Below are 27796 nucleotides of genomic sequence, written 5' to 3' on the forward strand. Positions count from 1 at the left end.
TGTTACTCCTGTGAACCTCGGTCTACACTGCCCCCGTGTTACTCCTGTGAACCTCGGTCTACACTGCCCCCGTGTTACTCCTGTGAACCTCGGTCCACACTGCCCGTGTGTTACTCCTGTGAACCTTGGAGTTCTCATCTCCTTTCTCAGGATTAGCACCCGTCACCTTTCATGTGAGGCAAAGCAGGAGTTCCCTCACCCTTCCCAGAAAAAGCTCCCAACCCACAAATCTATATCTGCTTTTCCCTTTCCATGTTTCTGGGCATGTTTTATCTCCCTTTCCTAATTTTCTTTTTCCCCTTGCTTTCAGAAGTGAAAGGGAAAAAGAGGAAGATTTGCTCAGAGTTCTGTGTATATAAGGGCTGGTTACGTGGAGCTAAAGCAGCCCTGGAGTGTAGAAATTTGGGTGGAATGTGGATGTGTCCTTCCTTAATGTTCTGTTTTAGCTAATTATTGCATGAAATAAAAGTAATTGCTTCTTTCTTACCTTTTAATAAGGTGATGTCTGTTTTCAAAGCCATTTGCTTTGGTGCATAGGAATACCTAGGGAGTTCCACTGTGACAGAGATACTTTGTAGAATGAAACCGGGCAAGCTGCTCGGTCTGAGTATATCTCAGGCAAAATGCTAAATCAGTTCTGTATTTCCTTGTGTTTTGGAAATCTCTTTAGTGTACTAGGCCAGTGGCCACATTTCCTGGTATATATATGTGATAAAAAGTCTATCACAGCGAAAGTAAGGCAAGCAGCAAAAAAAGGCAGCCGGGGCTGGGGGGAGGCTCCACCCTCCAGTTAGAAGAGCCACCTTCACCTTCAACCTGATCACATGACTGCAAGCTTAATACTCTTCAGAAGCGCTTTAATACTTCACCTAAACTCAAAGAAGGAGGTAAGCTGGTGCTCGTGGGGTATTTGGAAATAAGAGATCCTTCCCTGTCTCTTGTTGATAGCCTAGAGAAGAAGCACCTTACTTCCATTTTGCTGATGAGGAATAGGGAAGTGGAAGTGAGGCGTGCCAAATTGTAATGCTCTAACTTTCCCCAATGCCGATAGTGTCCCTGCTCAGCAAGGGCCTGCCAAGCCTTTCGGCCCCATCCTTGTTCGCAGCGGGCCCAGTTACAAGCTGCCTGCTTCACTTCTCTTTATTTTCCTTTCTTCCCCTCCCATCTCCCAGACTTCTCCCTACCCTCCCTTCCTTCGTTTGTGTTTTCTACCCTTCCTTTAAGAGCTGGGTCCCGTGAGCCCTTCCTAACCCTTACGTCTTAGATGCCGCTTCCTCTGTGCGCCCCTCGCCCTTCGTACACGCGTGACTGCACCTCCGTGCTGCTCCTCCTGTGTGGTGTCTCCACTCTCATCCACCCTTGGAGCTCCCCATGGGTACGCAGTCTTTGTCTCTGCATCCCTAGGTCAGGGTTTCTCTAGCCGTTGACACTTGGGGGCAGGATGCCTCTGTGTGCTGACTCATGCGTCGTCCTGGGACGCTCAGCAGCCCCAGGCCCTCTGCTCACTGAACACCAGGAGCGTGTGCTCCAGCCGCAATAGCTGAGTGTGTCCGGCCATTGCCAGGTGGCACTGACACATATCACATTCTGTTCAGTAAGAAATCAAATCATATGTATATTGTGGCAGCAGTAGTTCATTAATCCATTTAGTAAGCATGTGGAATTCTCTTCACATTGTTTGGCCATGCATCCTTAACTGTTAATTCTTGACTATCCTGTGAGCTCTTACACTGGCAGAATTTCAGCATTATAAAATAATCCTACCACCTCTCAGACACTTGAACCCCTTGGGGAAAAGCCTTTTGGAATCACCATTGAAGTCTCAGGTGCCTAGAAAGTTCCATCTCTGCAGCCTTCACCAGGGATGTGCTGGATGGGGTCTGTGTGTTTATGTTGCTTCATTCACTCCTCACTGTAGCCAAGAATAGGATTGAGTCCAGAGTCCTCAGCCATTTGGTGGACACCAGTTGGGTTCCGACTGGGTACCAGGCCTGGGTTCTGTTGTATGCTGCTTCCTGTTCAGGTGACTGTTTCCACCCAGTGGGAAGAAAGGTGACCCACTTCTGTCTGGGAAGCTGTGTGAGCCACATGCTTGCTCTTCTGTGTGGTAACTACTGCACTCCTCATACTGCACTCCCCACGTCACAGGCGAGCAGGTAATCAATAGATGTTTCATTTTTTTGGAGACAGAGTCTCACTATGTTGTCCTCAGTAAAGTTTTATGGCATCACAGCTCATGGCAACCTCCCAACTCTTGGGCTTAACCAGTTCTCTTACCTCAGCCTCCAAAGTAGCTGGGACTACAGGCTCCAGCCACAAGGCCTGGCTATTTTTTTGTTGCAGTTGTCGTTGTTTTTTAGCAGTCCTGGGCCAGGTTCAAACCCACCTGCCTCGGTGTATGTGGCTGGTGCCCTAACCACTGAGCTAGGGCGCTGAGCCTCAACAAATGTTTCTTGATAAATTAATAAAAGTTTCATTAACTTACTTAAGATCAACAAAGCTAGAAATCAAATGAGATAAGCAATAGTAACCCAAAAAATGATTGTATTGCATTAATTTATGATTCAGGGCCAGCTGTAACTTACAGAGTACTGCACAGATTACTTGAAACCTACCAGATTTTGGACCCGTCACCCCTTCAAACCTACATTTAGCAATAATATCTTGTCTTCTGTCCCACCATACACACTCGAGTCCCTCTCCATACCCTTCTCCTGGTTGCTCCCCATAAATCTGCCTTAGACTTTCATCTTCTTCTCTCCAGCAGTCATCAGTATTTATTGAGGCCCACACAGCAGAGGCCTGGAGTGCTCTCTGGATGCAGAAATGGTATCAAAAGGTGGTGACTTTTGAACTGGGTCCTGCTGGAGTGACTCAAGTGTTCCTCACTATAACTGATCTGTGAGCCCTTGAGGACACAAAATAGGTTGACATTTGTTCTGAGTTCACAATTCATACTTGGTTCGTAGGTTGGCATCAGTAAGTATCTGTTAGATGAATCAGTGAGCCGTACAGAAAAGTTTATAATCAAGGTCCTTTTAAAAAGCCTACATTGAGCTTCTCCCCAACCTTTTTGTTGGTAGTTGGAACCTCAGAAATTAGCCATGGAGCTTACAGACTCTTTTTCAAATGATTTACTGTATAATGGAACAGAATGCTACTGGCTTCACCAGCTGAGGAGGGCTCCGCGTTCAAGTTGACCACAAATCATGCCCCTTGTGGCATTGTTGCTAATGGTGACACTGAGGGTCAGAAATGCCTACGGTAGTGAAAGATATTTCAGGTGCTCCCGACAGTTAACATCTGACAAGAAAGTGCTATTCTCCATGCAGAGCTTTCAGGGGATAAACGGAATTACACACTAACACACGTGTGTTCATGCGTGCACACACACTCACAGGACTCCCCACCTGTGTGTGACGACTCCACGAGCGCGGGTCAGATCTCCTGGACAGGAGTTGAATGACGGTGGTGGGGGGGGGCTGGAAAATCACAGAGCACAAGGACTCCACACAACCTGGCTCTGGGTAGCTGCTCTTGGCTCTTAATTTTGGGGAAATGACAGGTATTCAATAAAGTGTCAGAATGATTAGAGAAAAAATAAATTAGAGGGAGCTGGAGGAACTGCCCTACTTCTGAACACACAGTCGAAACAGAGGCACTCATTGGAATTCCTGGGTGGCTGACAGCACATAGCCTATTGTTGCTTATTTTTATTTCCTGTCTATTTTCAGGGTGTTTATTCATTGGGTTTTTAGTAGTAGTTGGCTCATGTTGGCCCTGTGTCTCTTTTTGGTTAAATAATATCCTTGTATTGAGAGCAGAGAACAGAATGCATATTTATTTTAAATTTTTTTTAATCTTTTTTTTTGTTTGAGACAGAGTCTTACTTTGTCACCTTTGGTAGAGTGCCATGGCGTCACAGCTCACAGCAACCTCCAGCTCCTGTAGCTGGGACTAGAAGCACCTGGCACAATGCCCAGCTATTTTGTAGATGCAGTTTGGCCAGGGCCAGGTTTGAACCCGCCACCCTTGGTATATGGGGCTGGCAAGCTACTCACTGAGCCACAGGCGCTGCCCTTATTTTAAATTTTAACATGTTCACGTGTTATTTCATCTTTCTGTAGCGTCTGTGGGCTTTTAGTAATGATGACACGACTATTGACAAACCACAGGCTGAGAGATTCCTGCCGATTTATCAGTACAGTGACCCTGTCTTCTCTATACCAACCAAAGATCAGAGAGGCTCAGCCAGTGTGCTCACGGTCTCATACAGACCGATAAAATGAAAATTCTTTGGGAATGTTTAAAATGCATATTTATACATCATATGTCTGAGTCCCCCCTTCCCCTCCTCAAAGATAAGTGTTGTCATTTTTTTTAATCAAGTTTTTGCTGTAAAATCTGAGCTAGATAATTTGAGTAAAATGAGGGATAGAGAGCATGACTGAGGAAGAAGGGGAATTCCAAAAGAAAGTCATGATCAGTACCTCCTTAAAAGAGCTTGTATTCTAATTCTAGAGATAGTAAGACCGGTGTGGGCAAGGTCAGTACTAAATGCCTACTGAGGTCTGTAAGGCAGTGTTTATACACTAGAAGGACCATATGGCTGGCCTTGGAGGTATTTGACAATGTGTGAGGTCATTTTGGTTGTCACTGGGAACGGGTGTCGCTGCATTTGGGGGTGGAGGCCAGGGATGCTGAGCACACTGCAGTGTGCAGGGTAGTTTTGCATATGGGGGGTTGTTCCCCCCAAAATCCTGACAATCCGAAAGAGAAACACCCCAGTGATTCCAGGAACATGCGTGCTCTTATTTAGGACTGAGATGTACTCAGCCTCTGTTCTATGAGTCAGACAAAGGTCTGTTCCCTAAAATCAAGAAAATCATAAAGTGCTTCAGTGATCAGAGTCAGTGAAGTGAAACGTATGACCATTCTCCTGCCTAAAAGGCCAAGTTTGTTTAGCATTGATTGAAAGCTATAAGGAGCTATAAGGAATTAAGACCCTTTCTTTAAAGACACTTCCTCATGGCCCTCCTGGCCTGGGGAGATAGTTTATTTCAAAAAGATACTTATGCATTAATGTTTGCTTGTTTCATATGCCTTTTATACTATCTGAAGTGTTTTCATGTTTAAAAAAATTCAAGTCATTTTTATTTGAAAAAATACCAAAAAACAAAATTAGATTTCTATTTTCTAGAGCAGGTAGCACCACACATTCATTTAGTAACTAACAGGAATTTTCAGCAAACCAAAGTCTTTTTTTTTTTTTTTGAGACAGAGCCTCAAGCTGTCCCCCTGGGTAGAGTGCCGTGGCATTACAGCTCACAGCAACCTCCAACTCCTGGGCTCAAGCGAGTCTCCTGCCTCCGCCTCCCAAGTAGCTGGGACCACAGGCGCCCACCACAACGCCGGGCTATTTTTTGGTTGCAGCCGTCATTGTTGTTTTGGCGGGTCCGGGCTGGGGATTCGAACCCGCCACCTTAGGTGTACGTGGCTGGCGCCTTAGCCGGTTGAGCTATAGGCGCCGAGCCCAAACCAATTTTAAAAGAATAAAGTGAAACTGGAAAAAAGAAAAGAAGCCATTTTTCATGTATTAGCCTTTCTTTAAATACTCATATATATTGTTAATTGAAAAGTAGGTAAAACTTGATCTACCATAAGAAAAATCTAGAGTCCATTTCTAGAGTATCAGTAGTTAGCAGCCCAAAAGTATGAGACCAAGTTCCGTTCTCACATGTAGGATAATAGTTGGCATGAGCAGATGTTCGGTATGTATTTAAGGAATAGAGAGTGATTTAGATTTAAAACTATTTTAGAAGGCTGGGCTCAGTGGCTCATGCCTGTAATCCTAGCTCTTTGGGAGGCCCTGGCAGGTGGATTTCGTGAACTCAGGAGTTTGAGACCAGCCTAAGCCAGAGCGAGACCCTGTCTCTGAAAACAGCTGGAAATTGTGGCAGGCGGCCGTAGTCCCATGGGAGGGTGAGGCAAGAGGATCACTTGAGCCCAAGATTTTGAGGTTGCTGTTAGCTATCATGCCATGGCACTCTATCAAGGGTGAGACACTATCTTTATTTAAGACTCTGTCTAAAATAAATAAATACAACTATTTTAGGAATTACAATTATTTTTATAAATATTATAAGTATGTATATTTATTTAAAAAATGAGATTATATTTAGGAATTAGATTCCTAAAATCTGTACCCAGTGCATTTAAATTAATTGAGAGTCTGAGTACTATGACATCTCCTCCTTTTAAAGAAAAACCTTAGAAAATCCAGAGGACTTAATTTTATTAACAATTTGTATTACTAACTTTAGAAAATATTTTTACTTTTACTCAAAAATTCACTGAATAAAGTTATGTTATCTACATTTTGAATGATTTATCTACACACATTTTATATGAATAACTATAATACTTAACATTCCATGTCAAAGAAACATGGTCATTTCTAAATGTTTTTTCTATTAAAAATTCCCCATATGATTCAAGATCTAAGATAGGAAGAATACATTTGTTCTTTTTAATGAGAGCTACCATTTTCAGAACACATTCTGTCTTCCAGATTCCTTGCTAAGAATTTAAATGCACTGCCTCATCATCCCCGACACAAACCTCTAAGATGATTTCACCTGTTAGTGTCATTTTACAGATAGGGAAATGGAGGCTGAGGGTAATCCTAATTTACATCCCAAATAATACCACCAATGGACAGTTTTTGAGTGACAGAATGAGTGAGCATTTAACCATATTGATTCCTCTTCAGGAGTACAGACAATTATGTTCCAGGTTCCGGGTTCATCCTGATTTACAGTTAGCCATAAACAACTAGAAACTCTTAAACTTAGGTGTGTTTGATAAATACCTATTTTCAGTTAAATTTGTAACTTATTTAAATTTGACTCTAAGTTAGATATATAACTTATTTAAATTCAAATTTGGAGTTATATGTCTGGAGAAGTTTGATAAATAAAGCCAGATCCACTTCATTTTAAGTGAAGTTTCACAAGCAATGGTAATAACTCACCAAGGAGAGTGGACACTGGCACATTTGAATCCTTAGTTTGCAAGCTGACACTTTGAGGGAATGTTCTTAGCAAAACACTCAGTTCAATGGAAATTAGGTCAGCTTTCTGGAACATTTATCATGTATACCTGTCACCAGCAAGACCCATTCCTTAAAGAGAACTGTCCTGCTCTGAGCTACAAAGGACACTAAACCAGTAGTTCTCCAAATATGTGTGCTTGGCAGAAGCTCCCGTGAAACTGAAGCCAACACCCATATAGTTGCTCTGGGAATCAAATTTCTTAATACTTTGTTTATAGAATTTGAAATAGCAAATGGATTGGGTCTGTTCTGAAAAAACAGTCTGTCCCATGTCTTGTTTGGAATCACATCTAGAATTCCTGTAGAAGGATGCAGGCAGATGATCCATGTCTGATTTGGAAAACCATTTTCACCACTCTCTCTCATGCCCACCCAACTAGGTTGGACTTCACTCTACTTGGGCTGTTACTTGCACTGAAGAAAAGCCACCTGCTCCTGGAGCTACCCAGCTAACCAGTTGCTAATTTGATATAGAAACTAGAGTAGTTAGCAAAATCCAAAACTAGACCAGTTAGCAAAATCCAGAGCAACAGAGGGTGCGACAGAGTGTGTGGTGAAACCAAAACAAGGTAAATGAGTCATAAGCTGATGTCCTTTCAGTAATCGTGCGGCATCGCTCTGGCGGTTTCAGGCAGTGTCAGCAAGGATGAGGATCCTGTGTAGGAATCTGAGGGTGTACCTGCGTCAGTGTGTGTGCGTGTCAGCCCAGTGGGTATACCTCATTGAGGGCTTTGTGAATTGAAATGACCACATTCTATAGGTAGCTGTACCTCTGTATCTACCCAATTAGGCTACTTTATCTAAGGAAATAATCAGTCATCTTTTTCGTAGGTTCCTGTTTGGCAAGCACACCTAGAGACTTCACTAAAAAATTGCTAATGTATATAGTGTATGAAATTGGTTGAAGAAAAAGGTGAAATTATATAAATGTGTAGTAGTAAGAATCTATCTTTATAACTCAAGAAGTATAAAAAGAATAAGAATAGATGTTTCATTTCTGTGTTCGTGAGCCTACCACATGTTATACTGTGCAAATGGTAGGGTTAGAAAGATGAGAGAGAGGCTCGGTGCCCATAGCACAGTGGTTACAGTGCCGGCCACATGCACCGGGGCGGGCGGGTTTGAACCCAGCCCAGGCCAGCTAAACAACGATGATAAGTGCAACAAAAAATAGCTGGGTGTTGTAGCAGGCATCTGTAGTCCCAGCTACTTGGGAGGCTGAGGCAAGAGACTCACTTAAGCCCTAAAATTTGAGGTTGCTGTGAGCTGTGACACCACCGCACTCTACCCAGGGCAACATAGTGAGATTCTGTCTCAAAAAAAAAAAAAAAGAGAGAGATAACAGTTCTTATTGTCCTCATTCAAGCCGTGTATGTCCGTCTGTGTGTGACAAATGGACGCTTAAACAAAAAGTAAAGATATTTTATGTATAAATGCCTCCATAGAGGTTAAAGAAATTTTATCTATGAAAAGTAGCATGGAAAGAAAACAAAGGTTTTTTTTTTTTTTTTTATAACCACATCCTTAGGAAAGATAGACTTGTGTTTTATATGAAAGTCCAGAAGATTTCAAGGGCTGAGGGAGAATGGGTATGAAAGAGATCTACCAATGATTTCTTGCTGGAAAAAGAAAACAAAACAGAACAGAACACTAACTTTCATGATCACACTCTATTAAGCCAGGACCAGGAAACAATTTCTAATCAGCACTCTGATCTGGGCAGAGATTGTGCAGCCTTTTGTAGCAGGCCTCAGATCTGTGTTCTCTATTCACACATGCTCTCTTCCAGCTGTTGTCATTGAAATCCTACATAATCTTCCAAGGTCAAAGGGCAGTCACCCATGGCTGCCGCAGTTAAAAGGTTATGCTGATTTCTGTTGTCAAATATTGGTCCTTTTCTCTTCCAATCACTCCCATTCTGTTTTTTCTTTTCTTAACAAGAAAAATCCCCCCTAGAATTGCATTACATGACTTTAAAGTCTTAAAAGTGTTCTTCTATTGTGCTAACACGACGTGGCCTGAACAGTCTAATTTATTCTGATACATCTCACAGAGTTTTCTAGTTCTTCTAAAATACTTTGTGCTAGGCCAGCAAACTCCAAAGTATGGTGACCCATGTGATACTTCCAGAAATGCATAGCACAGGTCCTAAAGTTTAATGAACAGTGTGAATTTTGGCATTACTAAATTATTGCTAGGTAAATGAGAAAAGAATTGCACAAAACATACGACTTTGAAAAGTCGTATGAAAAGATGAAAGTTCTTTGCATTTTGTGGTTCTAAACATTAAATAATTTTATTGTATTTGGAAAATTATATATACCTGTATGGAATAGATGTGCCTGTGTGTGTGTGCGCGCACATGTGTATATGTGTGTGTATCTACTCTTTTCCACAGTCTTGGAAAAGTAATTAAGCGTAAGGTCGTTTTTTTTTTTTTTTTTTTTAAATACTGCCTCAGTTCATCAATGATTTTCTTTCCATGCTTGGTGAACCAAAATCAGGGTTGAGTGTCTTAAAATTAGCACATGGCCCCTGGTCATCTTCTTCGATTGTCGCTGCTTGTGTCCTCGGGTGGTTCAGCAGGCAGGGCTGAACCGTGACTGGTTTCACAGCCAGGTGAATTAACCCAGAAAGGAAGAACAGGGCAATAGGCCAGTAAGGGTTTTTGCTGTTTTACATCCAGGAACCAGGGTAGCCCTTGGGTGATCCAGTTTTATGTCTCTTTCACTTAAGGTAATAAGTTTCCTGAATTTATTCAGGGAATAAATTTCCTTATTTTCTCACTAGAATGTAAAAGTTCATGAGCAGAAACGAAAGCTGTTACATATAGTTTGATCCACTTGCAAATTTCCGTTGTGACTAAATTTAGAGAAAACTTTAATTCAGAACATAAAAACAATAAGGTTGCTTTACAAAACCCTTTTAGTTCAAAACCAGGTTAATTAAAAAACAATGTTAGGTTTTATAGTACATTAAAAGCCATAAAATTAATTTTAAAATATTAAACTTATAAAATATTGTTGATACTAAGCTAAGTAGAGTGGACCTTGTAGCTTTTCTAGTATAGCGGGGAGTTTTCTGGGAGGTTTTTTGGTTTGTTTTGCCTTTTTAATAATGCTTTTAGGGGAAAAAAAAAATCCCTTAGAGGAAGTATTTCTCTGTCCTTGTACCAGGCTAATTTGTTGTAGGGTCCACTTGTCAAAACACCTATTTCTGTTGATAAGTTTAGTAAATGCGTGATTCTAAGTGCTTAGGGGAAGTGGGGAGACTGATTTGTTGACAGGACCAAAAAAAAAAGAGAAAAGAAGGATATTTTGCTGGAGAAGAGAATATAAGGCTGAGGGGCTATCTTTAAATATTTGAAGGGTAATAGAATGGAAGAGAGATAAGATTTATTTTGCCTGTAAAAGAAGACAGAATCAAGATAAATGAGAAGTTACAGACTTATTCAAGGAATTATTTGTTTAAACCTTCATTTTTTCTAGTAGTCGGAAATTCTGTTATGACACAGCTTATTACTCCATTGCTAAGATGGCCTTTAAGGGTCCTTCCATTTCTAGTTCATTCTATGACATTTCGGTGTTTACTTATTTCCAGCAATACAAATAAGTAAAAGTTTGTCTTTGCCTTTTATTTTTAAGTGCTCTGATATCCAGTAGAAATAGTCCTTTAATTAACTGCTCAGTCATTTGTTACTCAAACTCATAAAGCCTCTTCATGTGAAGTCATCGGATAATCACATTTAGTTTAATTAAATGCTGCACTTCCCTTCCTGACCGTAGGAACTGGTGAAACGATACGGTAGAGCCTTTGGATTGGGCTGGATGATCAAGTGTCTGGTATTGAAAGTGATGAATTCAAGTGGAATGAAATTCATTCTGTGAAGAGAGTCAAAAATACCTGTGTTCCAGTTCTAATTCTGCTGTGATCTGTGTGAACTTAAGCACATCACTTCTCTGAGCTTCAGCTTTCTCTTCCGTAAAATCAGGATATTGCCGACCACACGGAGTTGCGGTGGGAGTGAGGGCTGATATGAAGCAGTCAGCAGGGTGCAGACTCCTGGTAGATACTGTACTGATAAACGGTATGCTTTCGATGAACATTAGTAGGACCCAGAGAAGTTCTGTGGACACGTATTTCAGATGGGAGCCTCAGTTTACGATGTCATTTAGCTTGATTCATTTTCCCAATGTAGATATGTTAAAGTGTTCACAGGTTAGATACGGACTGTCCCTGGGCCATGCATTAAAAAGTGGCCGTTACCTCAGGAGATTCAGATTCTGCTTTCCCCTGAGCACTTTAAACCACTGAGGAAGTGAGAAGAAGGAACAGCGTCCACCAGTGTACCTATAGGACACTTGCCAGAAACAGGTGTTATCCTTGCCACATTGCAGGGGAATTAATGAGTTAAAATGTAAGAAGAAAGTTGTTTTACTGCAGGAATTCTCAGAGCTTTTAACATGTAAAAAGGTTCCTTGTTAGTTTCTAAGAGCAGGTATCATGGTGTTTTCCAAACTTACTTGACTATGGAAACCTTTACTTAATATACATCGCTGTGTCTTTGCTTCTGTTTGTTTTGGTGGAGCATTTGGGAGAACTATTTCATGTAACCCCATTTGGGAAACAACAATAAGAACCCCAGTGTGGAGGATGGACCCCCAGAGTTTCAGAGTTACCAGGTTGGATGGCAGGCGGCACTGAGTCTGTGCTGGGTGATATTGGAAGATAATGCTGACCAGGTGCACTCAAGGACAGATTTTGAGGGTTTTAAAGACCTAGCTAAAGACTCTAATTCTCAAGAAAATCATGAAATACTCATGGCTCCCCCCTCACACCGCGGATGTGAAAGACACGGACCGTCTATCAGTTCTTTTCCTACTGTGCTAGTGAGAAGAGACATCTAGCAGGTATTACAGTGAATGAGCCTACAGCAGCATTGCAGATTGTTGAAGTGATTGGAGCCCAGTAAGGGATGCTAGGGAGGGTGGTGAATGTGTAAGCTCACGTCCAGTTTAAAAAACATTCTTATGCAAAATAATCATCATCATGGTAAGTACTGGGCTAGCCGGTACTAAGTTGTGATTCAGGAGGGAAATGTTACTAGTTTTGTTAGTTAGGGTAAGTGCTAAGCTGTTATTAACAAACAAACTTTTAAAAAGTGGTTAATGTCCAGGGAGATCTATTTTCCTTGTGGGTGCCACTCCCAGATGAAGAGCCTGAGAGGGCAGAGTGCTTGCTGTCTCTGGAGTCCCAGGTTCCTTCTGTCCTGCTGTGCTGCTGTTCCAGGGGCATTGTCTTTGCATAGTAGAAAGTGTTCTAGCTCATCAAAAGGGGAGACAGAATGTGCAGGGCAGGGATCCTTTCAGGCACATGAGGCTGACTGTATCACTGCTCCCCACCGACCGTAGGGAGCCTGGGGAGTGTGACTTCTAGCTGTCAACGAGGGCATGTGAGAACAGCCCACAGACTCAGCACGGAAGGATAGTGTAATAGTTTTTGTTAGTTTCTAATGTTCTTCTAGAAAAGTCTTAGAAAAGGACGTAGTTTCACAGGTCCTAGATACATTGCTGAAAATCTTGATGTAAATATCTTCCTTGACTGGGGGATATAAGCCCTGAGAGTAAGGACCTCATGATGGTGCCTGGGACCGTGTTTGCCACATAATAGACGTTTAATAAACATTTGTTGGATGAAAGCGACAAGCCAAATATTGACTTAATCTGTATGGATAGGACAGTTGAATGAGCAATGATGGCAAAACAAACAAAAATCCATATGAGGGGCAGTGCCTATAGCTCAAAGGAGTGGGGCGCCAGCCCCATATACTGGAGGTGGCGGGTTCAAACTTGGCCCCGGCCAAAAACTGCAGAAAAAAAATAAAATAAATTCAGATGAGCCACAGGTGTTGTGAAATAGTAAGTGAGCTGTAGGGGGCAGTTTGGGGGCACAGAGGACCCGCAGCATTTGAGTCCTAGACGCCTTCTTGACGCCTCTGTGGCCTCGTCCTCCTTCTCCCTCGAGAGCTGGTCATTTCCATAATGATAATTCTTCAATGCGTCCTGATAAACCAGGACGGCCATCACAGCCATGTTCCAAAAACATTTGAAATAATCTATTGAATCATCTGAGAAACTCAGAACACCTCATCCGTATTCTCAGTCGATAAATGTTTCTTTATTTTACAAACTCGCAGGCACGACTTTGTAAACCAGTGTCTCCCACCCCTTTTCATCTCCCAGCACACTTGAACTTGCAGTGAAACTTCACGGCACACTTACACTATGTTTAAGATTTTAAAAAAGAGTAAAATGATGAATATACCTCTGTGCTCTGACTTCTTTTGAAAATAATTTAACTAATGGTCTTTAAAGTTTGTCACAGCACACCCAAGATCCTCTCAGGGCACTCGGGGTGACAGTCGCAGTAGGTGCTGTATAGAGGTACCTCAGTCCTGTGGTCATTCAACGCCAGTGGCAGTCGTGTGATGTTTCCTGGGAGTAGACTGCCAGATGATTTGTCCTCTGCCATCAGAAGGGCGAGTCACACAACTGAAGATGTTTGTGTTTTGTTGTTCCTATATCCTTATTTTAGTATATGACTGAATATTTTGCATTTGTTTGAATATGGGAATTATTTTAATAATAAAAAGTATTCTAAAAATAAAAGTATAATTTTTATGAATGGCAGAATAATTTAAATAATCAAAATATCAAAAGCAGACCAAAATTTATCATTTGGCCTTAATGGATCAGCAGAAACATACCCCCACTCAACCCCTAAAACCATCCTGTTTTTTAAGATACTCTAAGGGAAGGCTGCAGAAGTGACCTATTACTGTAGGTGAGCTAATAATTTACTTTGTGCTTTAGAGGACTGCCAGATAAGGGTGTGTAAGGCCACTCATCCGAATCACTAAGTATTTGTCACACCCCTAGAGTAAGGGATTATCTGGGCACAAACCTGCCCTTCCCCAGTTTGTTGCAGGAGTGCGGAGAGGAGACATATAAACAAACAACCCTCCAGTCAGGGCGCAGGAGGTGATGCCCCCAGACAAGCAGGGCTGAAGCTCTCCTAGCTTGACAGAGTTGACTGAGCACACCTCAAACCATGCCGAGCCCGGGAGGAGAGGGAAGATTAAGGGCCACATTCTCGTGGGTGGCCGTGACCCAGTCGGAGTTTACAGGAGAAATTGGGAAGGAGAGGGAAGATTAAGGGCCACATTCTTGTGGGTGGCCATCACCCAGTCAGAGTTCGCAGGAGAAATTAGGATTCCAGGGAGCAGCCTGACTGGTGGGGAAACCTTTTCTTTAGAAGGGCAGGAATGTGGGTTCTGGGAGAGCAGTGTGCTCAGGAACTAGCACAGGGCCTTACAGCACCAGAGAGCCCGAATCCTTATGGGACATAAACGGTGTGAAATGAGGGAGCCCTGTTTTCCCTGAGTGGCCCAGAAGCATGAGCTGGGAAAATCCCAGTTGTGGGCCTGTCATTTTACTAGTGATGAAACTTACTCTCCAAGGTGAGAACGCGTTCTTTCTGATTAAATGCACTGTGCGTTGCAGTTTGCCAGCGTCCATTAACTAGATGAGCTTTGATGATTTAGGGCTGAGAGCCTGTTGATACCCCAGCAGGAAACCAGAAAACCACCTTGTGTATAGACTTTCCCCCTCAGATACAAAATGAGCTCTCCTCCCAGACATTCACGCGTGTTTACTGGTCAGCCCTGGACATTCACGCGTGTTTACTGGTCAGCCCTGGACATTCACGCGTGTTTACTGGTCAGCCCTGGACATTCACACTTGTTTACTGGTCAGCCCTGGGGGTGGTTTGTTCCCGCCCGTCTCCCTCCTTCCCTGACCCGTGAGCATCTCTGTCTTCCTGCAGGTCTGTTTTTCCCCTTTATGGAGGTAGATGATAACACGGTTCTTCTATTAAATGAGAGTTTGTTCCCATGTAACGGCATTTCCATAATAACTGCTGATATCATCAAGGTTTTCCTGACTACCCATTGAAGAATTCAGCTTTTTACATTTCTACCTCTCCCAGATAGTCTACTCTCTCCCCCACTGCGTGACTGACTCCACAGTATGGAAATCTGTGCTCTAATTGGTAATTCATTGAACAAGACTTGAGTGAATTAACTTTTTTAGCCATCTTATATGAAATGAAGGAGGATCTGCTCCTCGTGTCAGTCCCCCCGTAACTGCTCCTGAACAGTAGTTCACAACTGTGACGAGAGGTCATGGATCACTCTGGCCTTTCATCTAAAGCACACTTCACAAAGTGTATGTTTTGCACCTTTTTTTGAAAGGCTCTATTCAAAATGTAAGTCTTGGGACCTTGCAGGAATGTTTAATCAGCTTGTCGTCTGAGGATCTTTTAGGGCTAATAACATCTGAATTGGGATCGCTTAGATTTTCCTTTTATTTCCCTTCTACTTTTCTGTCATGTTACGATAAAGGAGAAAAGCCCGATGAGTGTAATTTCCCTGAAAGTCATTCTTATGATTTGGTTTGTGTTAGTGAGAATGAAATATTAATTCACTGGGGTTCGCTTAGTAATTGCGTTAGCAATCTCACTTTTTCCGTCATTTCTGAGGTTTCGTTTCTCATTGCTGTCTTCTTACAGAGTTCATGAGTGGGTTTCCAAGTAATTGGTGGAGGAACAAAGGCAGTTTCATAGGCGTGTGAAGTTACGGGAGGTGTTTCCGCAGACCTTTCTTTCCTCAGGGACACGTGGTAAACACAAACCAGCCAGGGCAAGAGACGATTACGTTAAAATTTGTGATAATTCTACTCTCTATTTTAACTTTTCTGATTGTGATATGTTCGCATACATTTTACCTTATAAATTACACCCAGTCTACTAAGTCGGACAAGCCCAGGGAGGTGGTCGCTGATGGAGAGGGAGGATGAGTTGTTACCTTTGCAGTGACTTTCTCAGGATCACACAGATCTTGGTTTAAGCTTGGGACTAGCTCTTCTGGAGCGAGTCTTTATGTCTGTAGCGGGCAGTCACACTGCCCTTTAACTCTGGACTTGATCTCCCAAAGTAAGACCCATACGGATAGCACTAGGATGACCCCAGGCATTTCTCATCAGGGAAACCGATGGCACCTCCTTGACTAGAAGCTTCACTCTCTCTCCCATCCTGGGGCTGTTTATTTAGTTTTTAGTTCAAACTATATTGCTAGAAATGAGAGAAAGAGACAGAAATTAGTTTTGTCAAAATTTTTGTAAAAAGGAAAAATAAACATCAGTGAGCGCAGCTTGAGTTTTGTTCATTCAGAGGCGTTTCCAGAGAGCTTCCTCCCCGCCAGGCACTGTGTTAGGACCCAGAGGGCCAAAGGCACAGAAGAACTCTGTCCCCTCAAAGGACTCATAGTCTCAGGTGGGAAAAAGACAAAATTACAAATTCAGTGTGCTGAGTCCCAGGTCAGAGCTGTGTCTGGTACGTGCTGTCAATATTGAGAAAAGAGGAAAGGGGTCTTTCCAGGGTGGGGCGACCAGGGAACAGTTTTGACAGAAATGACAACAAAGCTGAGACTTCAAGGACAGTTAGGGGGATGGCCAAGCAAAAAGCAGGAAAGACGGACATTTCAAGAAGAAGGAGCAGCGTTGGGGACGGGGGACCAGGTCCAGGTCCAGGTCCAGGGAGGAGCCTGTCGTTCCCTTAGGCCAAAGAGTAGGGCCAGAAGTAAGAGGCAGGTGGCAAAAGGTGAGCTTGGGGAACAAAACGGAGGCCGTGTGGAGGTCCCAGACCACGTGCGAGAGTGCTCGCTGCACCCGAGTGCACTGACAGGGCCGCAGCCTGTAAACACATTGGATTTATCTCCATTTCTCCAGTTCCTCGCTCCTTCCTACCTCAGAGCTTCTGCACATGTTAATCCCTCTGCCTGAAGATGTTCCCCCTTCCCTTCCTGGACGGCTCCTTGAGATCTTCAGATGTCAGGTCTTAAGTGGATGTTCCCTGACTGTCCTTTATGAAGCTTTTATTCTTACTATTTATGCTGTTGATAATTTAAAAAATAATTTATTTTTTTTTTTTACATGCTTTCAGTTGTCTCTACTTCTAAACTGTAAGCAGTGTAGGTAGAGACTGTGTCTCAAGCCCCTAGCATAATGTCTGGTGTATAGTCTAGGTGTTTGGTAAATGTTTGTTGAATAAATGAATGAATCTTCAGATTTGCCGATTAGATAGCTCCAGCTGACGAGTGGAGAGTAGACTGGAAAGGAAGCCAAGACTGACGGTAGAGACATCATCAGGTGGGAGGTGTGTCCATCAAGTCGGGGATGAGTGGGAAGACCCTGAGCCCTGTCTGCAGGGGGAGGTGGGGACACACGTGGAGTCCAGGGTCACACAGTCCGCGGGGATTAACTGGATGTGGGTGATTGTAAGACGAGGAGTTGGGATGACACTAACACATGGAACACCGGATGAATGGTGGATGGTTCATTGAAATAGGGAATTCAAAAGAGTAAGTACAGGTGGGGGTGGGAAATGAATTGAGCTTTGGATATGTGTGATGAGAAGACCGTGGGCTATCTGGATAGAATGTCCAGCAGATATTTAGATTTATGGGTTTGGAATTCAGAAGAAAGTTATTGGCAAAACATAAAGAATTTGAGAGACATTGGCCTGTAGATTCATCCATCTCCTTATTCTGCTTTGTTTCAGGCCTTAAGGGTACAGTGGTGAGCAAAACAATCATTCTAGTTTTCATGTAAATATAACAGTCTAGACTGGTAGCTGATGACATGGAAGGAGAAATATAACTGAAGAAATACACACGCGTGCACAGACAGGGAGAGGCGGGCACAGGCCCTGGGGAACCCCAGCATTTCAGAGGTGGACAGAAGGAGGGGGCAGCCAGGAGAGGGTGGACACAGAGTCCTTCCCCTCCCAAGTCCTTGTACCACATTCAACTGAGTCTTTAAAATATAAGGTGTCCCAAAGTTTGCCATAAATAGGAAAAATTAACAAACTCATATATGTTTTATATTATTTTATGTTTTTAATACTTTTATAGCAACACATAGAGAAATATTTTGTAAAATTTTGTAATGAGTGTTTTATAAATACAGACACATTTAGCTTTAATTCCCCCTTTTCCTATGTATGTATGTACGGCGACCGTTAGGACACCTGCGTGTTACTTTTGTGGTGTCAGGATTAAAGGGATTAAAGTGCATGTGTGTCTTACATTCATGGTGGATATAAATTCATGGTAGTTCATCCTTAAAATAAGGAATTTCAAAGATTGGAACTGAAACAAGTGTCAGCTCGCAAGTGCGGTGATTAGAGAGAGAGGGGTGAGCGCTGCAGAGCCCCCGATCTCCCTCCTCAGCTGAATTTCCTTGGTATCGTTCTGGTCGTTTTAATCACCCTTAATGTACCCTGTGGTTGGGTTTCCTTTGTTATGATCTGAGGGATAAAATGTGATGTTTACTATGTCCCAAGAAGAAAGAAATGTTATGGTTTGTTTTGCCAAGACCTCATTAGAGAATTTTTATTTCATTTATTAATTTTTTTTTTTTTACTTTTCAGTTTTCTTAATCCAAGAAATGGCACCTTAGTCACTTATAAACACCAAGTAAATACCTGGGTGTGGGTAGTGAAATTTTTTAGGTTTTGAAAGGTGACATTTTTCCTTCTTTTTTTTTAATTTGAGGTTCATCTGAGGGTACAATAATTAGGTTACAGTATTTGTGTTTATAAGGTAAAGTACGAGTTGTAGTTGTGTCCTTTACCCAGGGAGCGTGTGGTCTACCCTTACATTGTGCCCTTAAGATGGGAACTTACCGAGCCTACCCCCTTCTTGAATTTAATTGAGTTCTTCCCTCCTGTGGGCCTGTAGTTGTTAATTTACTGGTTTCAACTTAATATTTGAGTACATGGCATGCTTGGTTTTTCAGTGTTGTGATACTTCACTTACTCCTAACTCGGAGAATGTTCTCCAGTTCCTTCCAGGTTGTTATGAAAGGTGCACAATCTCCATCCTTTTTGTGGCTGAATAGTATTCCATGGTGTACATGTACCTCAGTTTATTAATCTGTTTACGGGTCAGTGGGCACTTGAGTTGTTCTGACGCCTTTGGGATTGTGGATTGATCTGCTGCATTCAAGTCAAATGTCTTTATGGTAAAGTGACTTTTTCTTTTGGGTGGATACCTAGTCATGGGATTGCAGCATCCAATGGAAGATATACTTTTAGAAGTGATGAAATTCATCAAGTATATTTAAGTTGAAAATTTACCATTTTATTTCGAAAAGCACTTGACAACAATTCTGTATCTCCCAAATCAACCCTGGCGATCAGTGGGATGACAGGTGTGGCAGCCAGATCCCCATCACGTCCAGCAATTCTATATTTCAAAACTTGGAACGGTTTTATCTAAAATACTATAGATTGTATTTCATGTAAAAGTTAATTGAAAAAATGTCTTTTTAATCTCAGTAAAAATCTTTCTTATGAAAAAAAATCCAGTGTAAACAAAAGAAGACAAATAATTTGTAGGTCTATATCTAGTCCTTCAAACATGGTAATGTTTTACACGGGTTTATGTACATGACATTTAATAGATATTTTGTGCCTCAGCTAAACTTACCCTTAATAGTGTATCAAATCTAGTTTTCAGCAATAACATATTTTATTTATAGATTGTTATATGTATATTCAGATTGGCCTCCTCTCTTACATTGTATTTCTTAAAGGTTTTTTTTTTCTTTATGACAAAGAATAGTTATTTCAAAAATCCCTTCAGCCAACAATTTTCTCTCACCCAGATTTTTAAAGCCGGCAAAGATGAACCTGGTGGATTCTCTCAACTAGAATCCACCTCTGTGAAACTCACAGAGTCAGAAATTTTTTAGAGGCAGAGAGGGAAACTACATACCATAGAGTATGAATTTCCTGCCATTTGTTAAGTTTTAGATTTCTAAATATAACATAAAATTAAACGAGTGTTTGGTAATAGATGTAATATCAGATATCTTTTTTTTTTTTTTTTGCAGTTTTTGGCCGGGGCTGGGTTTGAACCCACCACCTCCAGCATATGGGGCCAGCACCCTACTCCTTTGAGCCACAGGTGCCGCCCAATATCAGATATCTTAAAGAAAATTAGTTACATTTAGCAAAAATGAAGTACAGAGTTCAAAGATTAAAGAATTTTTGAACCACTGAGTTATTTATCCTTCTTCAAAAAAAATTAACCAATACAAAAAACTTCTATATGTATAAAAAATCACCGTTTTTATTGTGTTTAAGAGAATTTATTTTCATGTTTTATGGGTTTGGGGCTTGCCTTTCTCTATTCCGGTTTTTAAAAAACTCACCCTGTGGTGCCTCTAAAAATGAAAGGAACATCTTTAAATCTTATTTGAGTTAAATAAATGGATAACCAATCCAGATCAGATTTTTTTGGTTAGAGAATAAGAATTTAAAAACTATTATGGAATTTAGCTCTTCTGGCTGATTCTTGAGTATGCTGTTTTCCTCCAAAGGTTAAGGTCTCAGAGGTCACCCAAGGTAACCTTTTATTTTTAATTGTCTTTTGTTTCAGATTTCCTGTTGAATTTTTTTAACCATTTCAAAAATCAGCTAGTAGGTGTTGTGTTGTAGCTTTGCACAACCTCCAGATTCCAACCAGAAAGCTGTCTCCATAGCTAAATGACTGTGTCCTCCCACGGAAGCCCTAAGCAGAGCAGAGAGTGAGATTAGGCATCACACTTTTTAATCATAACGAAACTAATATTTAGAGTTCTGTTGTCAAATGTTCTTCTATTTATGACACTGTGTTTTCTTTTGTTTTTGCTTCCCCAGGACATTTGGGCTTCCAGGACAGTTTTGTCACGTCAGGTGTTTTCAGTGTGACCGAGCTAGTAAGAGTGTCACAGAGTAAGTATAATTTTGCTTTCATTTGGTACAGATTGGCCTTGGGTATGTGCTTAACTTTCTGCCTCGTACTCCTAGACATATAAAAAGCTTTCAGAATCCCCTTTTCATTTGCTTATTGTGAGAATTTTGACACAATGTTCAACTGCCAAAAATTTAAATCAGGAAAGATTAAATATTATTTTAATGTGAGGTATAAGGGAAGGACCAAAATCCTGATTGCAGGATCCAGTATTCCCTAATATATAGCGTGAACTGGGTTAAAAAAAGTCTGAGGCTTTTCTGACTTCCAAGAAATTCTGCCTTTTAAAAGAATTTGTTTTTAACCTTTAAAGGATGCTAATGGCCTCAGTGTGAGTGACACAGTGCAGGATGATCATTACCAGCTTGTCGATAGTCACCAACCACAGTGAACGAAGGGTACCTGTCACCTCCCTGTTCACTGATCAAAGACCCATTGATTGTGCCTTTGCTGTGACACAGCGCAGCAGCCCAAGGACAAGGTGTGTGATTTGCACCCTCCCTCTAACGTGCGCGCGCACACACACGCACACACACACGCCCTCCCTAATGTCTTCGTATTTTTATTTAAAATCGTACCTGCAAGGATGATGATATTCTAGGTCCCAATAAAAAGAAGGGAAAAAAAAAATCGCTTCTCAGCCTTTTGGCTAAGTTCAAATGTAAAAAGAAGGAAAAATAAATACCAAATATGAAAATTTTATCTTTTATCCCTCCACTTACTTCAGAATACCCACTTGTAGGTAAAATGTACATTGTTAAATTTAGTTTCAGGCAGCATCAAGCCCTTTGTGGAATGAGACAGAGTAAGAATAAATATTCCCATGTCAAGTTCATAGAGCCCGTTCACGGTGTCACAGGCCAGGCCTACAGGATGGGTAAGCAGGCCAGCCCTCTCATGACAAGATGCCAGGTCAAGGGGGCAAGCCAGCCTGACTTCACAGGCTGGATTCTGTCTCTTCTTATTTTCTTATTTAGAAATCACCTCCAGTTTTACAGATGTATTAGATTGAGGACCTATTTATTTATCCAAAGTCAAGTAGTGGGTAAATGATTAAGCTAAGTCTCTATAATGCTAAAATCCATACTCTTAAACTAGCCCAAAAGAATTCAAAGAAACCTGGTAGCACCCATAGCTTAGCGGGTAGGGTGCGGGCCACATACACCGAGGCTAATGGATTTGAACCCAGCCGGGGCCAGCTAGAATCAACAATGACAAATGCAACCACAGCAACAAAACATAGCCAGGCATTGTGACAGGCGCCTGTAGTCCCAGCTACTTGGGAGACTGAGGGAAGAAAATCACTTAAGCCCAAGAGTTTGAGGTTGCTGTGAGCTATGACTCAACAGCACTCTACCGAGGGTGACATAGTGAGACTGTCTGAAAAAAAAAAAGGAACTCAAAGAAATCTGTAACGTGAGCCTCAACAGGGCCAAGAGTGGGAAGAGGACAGTCGTGTTAGAATTCTGGGCTCACGGAGGCCGCGCTGCGTACAGAGCAGCTGAGAACCCCGAGGAGGGGCATTTAGAGCAGCAGGTTGTGAAGCCGCTGCTGTCTAACTGAAGTGGGCTTGAGGTGCCATCAGGCCAATAGAGCCTAAGGCTTTGGGGTGCCCTGCGCACGCCCTGGTTGTAACACAGCTGGTTAGCCAGTTATTTGCCATATTCAAGTAACAATGCGTCTGTATATCTTTTTAAGACTTTTGAAAATGATAAATATCCCCCTATTTGTACTCATATTAATCCTTATAATATAGGGAATATATATATATTAAAGTATTCTTGTCATAGTAGCCTCACAGGCAATGCATCCATTCATTGAACCCCTATGGGCATCTAAACATAGCCTAAAAAGTAGCAAACTAAAGGGGGCTTAGTCCAGGCACATGCAAAAACAAACTGTCCTTGACCCCCTACCCAACTAGTATGCAGGTGGAAGGGTGAAAAGGAAATCCTTTGACGCCTGGGATGGAGCTAGACCAGGTTCCCTGGGTGTGGTGTCCTCCACGTCCCAGCCTGGGGTTGCAGGGGAAGGCATCTCGTCCTTTTCCCATCTCCTGAGTTTTCCTTTAAGGCCTCTGTCCCAAAGCCTGTCACTCCCAAGCTTGATTAGCTCTCCATACAGTCTAAGGTAGCATGGTCACCAGGTGAATTCCAAACCTGCCTTCCTGACTGTCAGAGGGGGTGGCTGGACGGGGAGGGAATTCGCAGAGGGACCCACATTTGCTTCCTGTCCCGGTCTGGGGGACTGCACAGCCGTCCTTCGGCTCCAATGCTTTTTGATCCTGCACACTGCTGTGTAATCGCTCTGGGACTCACTCACACACGGCCTGTGCTGACAGAAACTGTTTGGCAGGAGTGGGTCCAAGCTGTGTCAGCTAAATCATGGCTTCAGGCCAAGCTGGCCGACTGTAGTCCAGAGACCCTTTCTTTCCTGCAGATCTTTAATCGAGGTTTGTCAGGGTATGTTTCACAAGACTGCCGTGGCTGTTGGATAGGGACACCCCAGCTCAGATTGCCTCCCCTGCACATCTTTCTGAAGGACTTGATACTCAAGATGCGTGGAGGCGAAATCCTCGACCATTCCGTCCTGTCCTGCCCTCTTCCTCATAGCCCTGTGTTGGAAGAACTAAGCATCCATTTCAGAGCTGCCGTGGCCACTTTCTACAGATGGGGGAGTGGGGTACATTCTGTATCCTTGAAGTAAAAATGAGCTAATAGGCATGTAGGTTGATTAAACACACACGCCCTGTTAGGAGCCTGATATAATCCTAATATGAAAAAGCATTCACCAAGCTTGTACTGTGCACCAGGCACTGTGCTGGGCACTTTAGAAATGTCCTCTCATTCTGTCCTCCCCGGGGTGGTGTTAGTGTCCCTCCCTACAGGTGAAGGGTGCTTGACGCCCCGGGAGGGGAAGCAGCTGCTTCCTTTTCCTTGGCTGTGCTCAGCTAGCTGCACACACATCTTGTCCTGACCTCTCCTGCAGCCGCCTTACAGAGCTAAGCAGGATCCAAGATGCTGTGTTTTTATTGAATAATCAGTTCTTGTTGATTTGATAAACTTGTTAACTTACGAATTTGTGCATTAAAAAACGGTTTAAACTATCTTCTTGTAAACCAAAGCAAATAAAACAATTGATTTTTTTCCTGGATTCATTTTCCAGGTATGATTTTGTTTTAAATTAATAGATTTTTTTTTCCAAGTAGTATTTAGGTTTATAGTTGGAGGCTAACACAAGTAACAAAGTCCCTTCTGCCTCTGTCCCCCAAAACAGTCTCCATACTATTGACGTCTTTTGTGAGGGTGGTACATTTTTACAGATTCAGGAGCCAGTATTGACACATGATTATTGACTGACATCCATAGGTTCCCCTCAGGGCTCACTCTTGGTGCGGTGTATTCTGTGAGTTTTGGCAGACAAGTAACGGCGTGTGTCCGCATCACAGGATCATCCGGAATAGTTTCCCTGCCCTCACAGTCCCCTGCACGCTACCCATTTATTCTTGCACCCTACCCTGCCCCAAGGGTCTTTTTTATTCTCTCCATTGTTTAGCCCTCCACCTGGGTGTTTTTTTTATTGTCTTCAGTGTCTCAGGTACAGGGGTGTCCAGCCTGCAGTCCATAGACCCTTTTTTGCTAATAAGCTTTTGTAAGTGTTTAATGCATGGCCCAAGATAACTCTACAACAGAGAAAAACAAAGTTGGACACCTCTGTCTTAGAATCTCTTCCATTGTTTTACCCCTACCCCCGCCCCCATCTACCTCTAATTATGCCGGGAAATGTCACTGTGGTAACTAATGGTGACCTTAGTTGACATTTCTCTGTCTTTCTGGATCTTTGGTATTCAGTTTTTAAAATTTGTTAATACAAATATTTACTTTCCCCAGGTTTCCAGTTAGTTTCTGTTGTGCGTTTTCCTCCTTTTCAACTTAACAGAGGAGGGTGGTGCTGTCTCCGTGTTCCCTTGTGAGGATTCGCTGGAATGGCCATGTGCTAAGTGTGTTGTTTGTAAGAGTGTTACTACCGAGGTGGGGGGTGGCGTGAGAAACTCAGGAGAAAGCCCCGGGCTTAGCCTCACAAATCCGGAGGCTCAGGGATCGCACAGCAAGGCTGCTTGACATTAAATGACACCGATTCCAGAATCACAGAGCTACTGGGTGGGGGACTCCCACTGGCTGGAGCTGCAGTTGTCCCGTAAGCTCCTCCCCCCTCTTGCCTCCTGCCCATCACCCTTGAATTTTTTTGCATCATCATGTAAAGTCCATGAAAGGCAAAAAAAGGAGAGTTCTGTTTCTGCAGCACAGAAAGTACTACAGCGTAAACATAAATCTGTATTTGTTCTTGTGCTACCTCTTCCCCCATGTGGTAGGACCATCTGAAAGCGGTTCTTATTTATTACCTTGTTCTAGGGAGGGAGGGGAGAGTCCAGACCACTGGATGCTGCTCGGGAGAGGAGAGAAGGGCGCTCTGCTTTGGGGGAGGGGCCTTCTAAGAGCTAAGAACGGTTCAGAATCACTGAGTTGTTTTAGCATAGTACAATGAGGGAGGGACAAGAACCATCTGTTGGAATGGCTCTTACATGATGCTGCATTTTCAAACAAAGCCTTGTAGAGGCATTTTCAGATTGGTTTCGTTCCCTGGAGCTGCCGCAGAGCCCACTCTGCTGGCTGCTGGGCCGTGCTGCGTGGACGGCTCTCTGTCAGCACCCACTCTTTTGTTTATTTTGCACCAGTGTTTTCCTTCGAAGTATCTGCTCGGAGGCTGTCAAATGTCACTTCTGGTAGGAACCCAGAGAGTTATCCTAAAAAATCCACTGCTTCCGCCCATTCCCTTGTAAAAGTGCTGACTCTGTTTTACTTGAAGTTGGTGGAGTGACTCCGAAACCTTAAATACTTCTCTGGGAAAGAGGAAAACCACAAATACACACAGTCCATTGTGACTCTGGCCTGGTGGGCTCCAGTTTCCCCGCAGTGGTTTGAACACCCAAGCCGGCTGCAAGGGTTAAGTAAACTTCGTGGCCGAGGATGACTTCACGGCCCTGGAATTTTGAAAAGCCAGGATTCTCAGTACACTGTGGCCAGCCTCAGAGTCCTTGGGTGTGAAAACCACTCTCAGTTACCCAGACTGAGTCTTGGTTCCTGCTGCACTGCTGCAGAATCTATTAAAACCCAGCAGCTGAATTGGGCTGGCTCTGCCACAAAGCTCGGTCGCTGGGTCGACTACAGGATCCCAAGTTGTTTGTCAATGGAGAGTGGGAGTGAATGGAGGGTATGTGCTCAGCCTGGCATGAGGTGGCACCCTAGCGGCTGCTTTCTGCCTTAGAAATGAGCACTCTTCCTGCGTTCCCACACAGGGGTCATCATAGCATCCAAACTGCAGTTCATTTTTTTAAACTTCGTTAGGTCCCTGGGACCTTGGCATGTCTCCGGTACCCACATCCACACGCTTAGGTTTTCAGGTCAGCAATTTTAGTAAGAACTGCTGGCAAATACTCTAAGCTGACATGATGAAACTACTAAATCAGAATGAACACAGCTACAAGGTACAGTAAGAAAATGAAGCTCTTTGGCAGGAACAAGCCCACGTTTGAAAATATAAAATGTTCAGTGGGATGAGACACTCCAGACCTCCTGTCCTTTAAGGTGCTATTTAAATATTTGCAGTACTTTAGTTCTTTATTAAAGTGGGACAGATTTAAAACTTTCTTTTCTGGACAAGTAGCCTGCTGTTTCTCCTCTAAGTAACACGATAACTACGCCCATTGCATAGAAATTAATTTACAAAATAGATGGTTATGCAAGATCTTCTTTTGGAAGAAGCCATTTGGGCTTGAGCATGAAAGGAAGAAACAAAAAGATTATAATAAAAAATGGGCCGCAGCCCCGGCATGGACAGACGCTGTGACCTTGCCTTTGGTCTGCCATTACACAATTCAATGGCAGTCTACTCAAACTATGCTCTCGATCAATATCCTATTAAAGCAGCACAAAAAGTCTCCATAAACTTGGTGGTTAGCTATGTTTATAAATGGAACTCAGAATAATTAGATGGTCAATAGCAGGCTGTACTAGTAATTTTAAAATGAACATCACACATTTTAAATCCATACAAGTCACAGCACCTCTTCTAGAGTGAGAGTAGGGTAGGGAACAGACAAAAGAGTGGTCGCCCTTTTAAAAATGTAACGTCCCCCTCCAAAATGCAGTTTTTAGAGAAAATCTGTTAAGTTACAGAAGAGAAAATGCTGACTGTCCCTCGGTATTTTTCATTTCGCCTGTCTAAGCCGCCTTACTCTGAATATATTACAGCATTACAGAATGTTTCATTTTCTAGTTTTAATCAGTCTCTCATTGAAAGATAAAATAATAAATAGTGCCGTACTCTTAGGAAGAAAAATATTAGTCTGACCGGCTTACTTTAGTGTGTTTCCTCTACTATAACTCAATAAATTTTCAAAATAAAGGTTGAAATTGAATTAGTCCAGAAGCATGTTTTATTGTATCATTTTTTTTCTTTTAATTTTCTTGACATGTTTGGGTGAATATTTGGACAGTAAAGCTGGCAGCGAATGGAAAGGACTGGCAGTTGTAGAAATTTCCGTTAGACCACACTTTCTTCTGAATCCAGGTTCCAGTGCAGCTGGCAGGACGTGATTTCTCCTGTCCTACCCTCCTCACCTGGTGAGGTGAGAGGTGTCCCCACCCTGGCTGACTCAGCCCTGCAGAGGAAAAGTCATGCACACCTGTGATTGATGTGTGCCGGCA

At 42.6% G+C, this 27796-nt stretch overlaps 1 protein-coding gene across 1 annotated transcript in view; it reads left to right on the plus strand.

Moving 5' to 3' along the window:
- NFIA (nuclear factor I A) overlaps positions 1-27796 on the plus strand; it is a 381754-nt gene that overhangs the window by 226099 nt on the left and 127859 nt on the right. The window contains exons 4-5 of the mRNA XM_023515101.1: positions 20936-21010; positions 22156-22168. Of these exons, the coding sequence (XP_023370869.1) occupies positions 20936-21010; positions 22156-22168 (88 nt within the window). The remainder of the gene's footprint in view (positions 1-20935; positions 21011-22155; positions 22169-27796) is intronic.

The sequence above is a fragment of the Otolemur garnettii genome, unplaced genomic scaffold (assembly GCF_000181295.1).
Source record: "Otolemur garnettii isolate 467f Iridium unplaced genomic scaffold, OtoGar3 scaffold00066, whole genome shotgun sequence".
Lineage (NCBI taxonomy): Eukaryota > Metazoa > Chordata > Mammalia > Primates > Galagidae > Otolemur > Otolemur garnettii.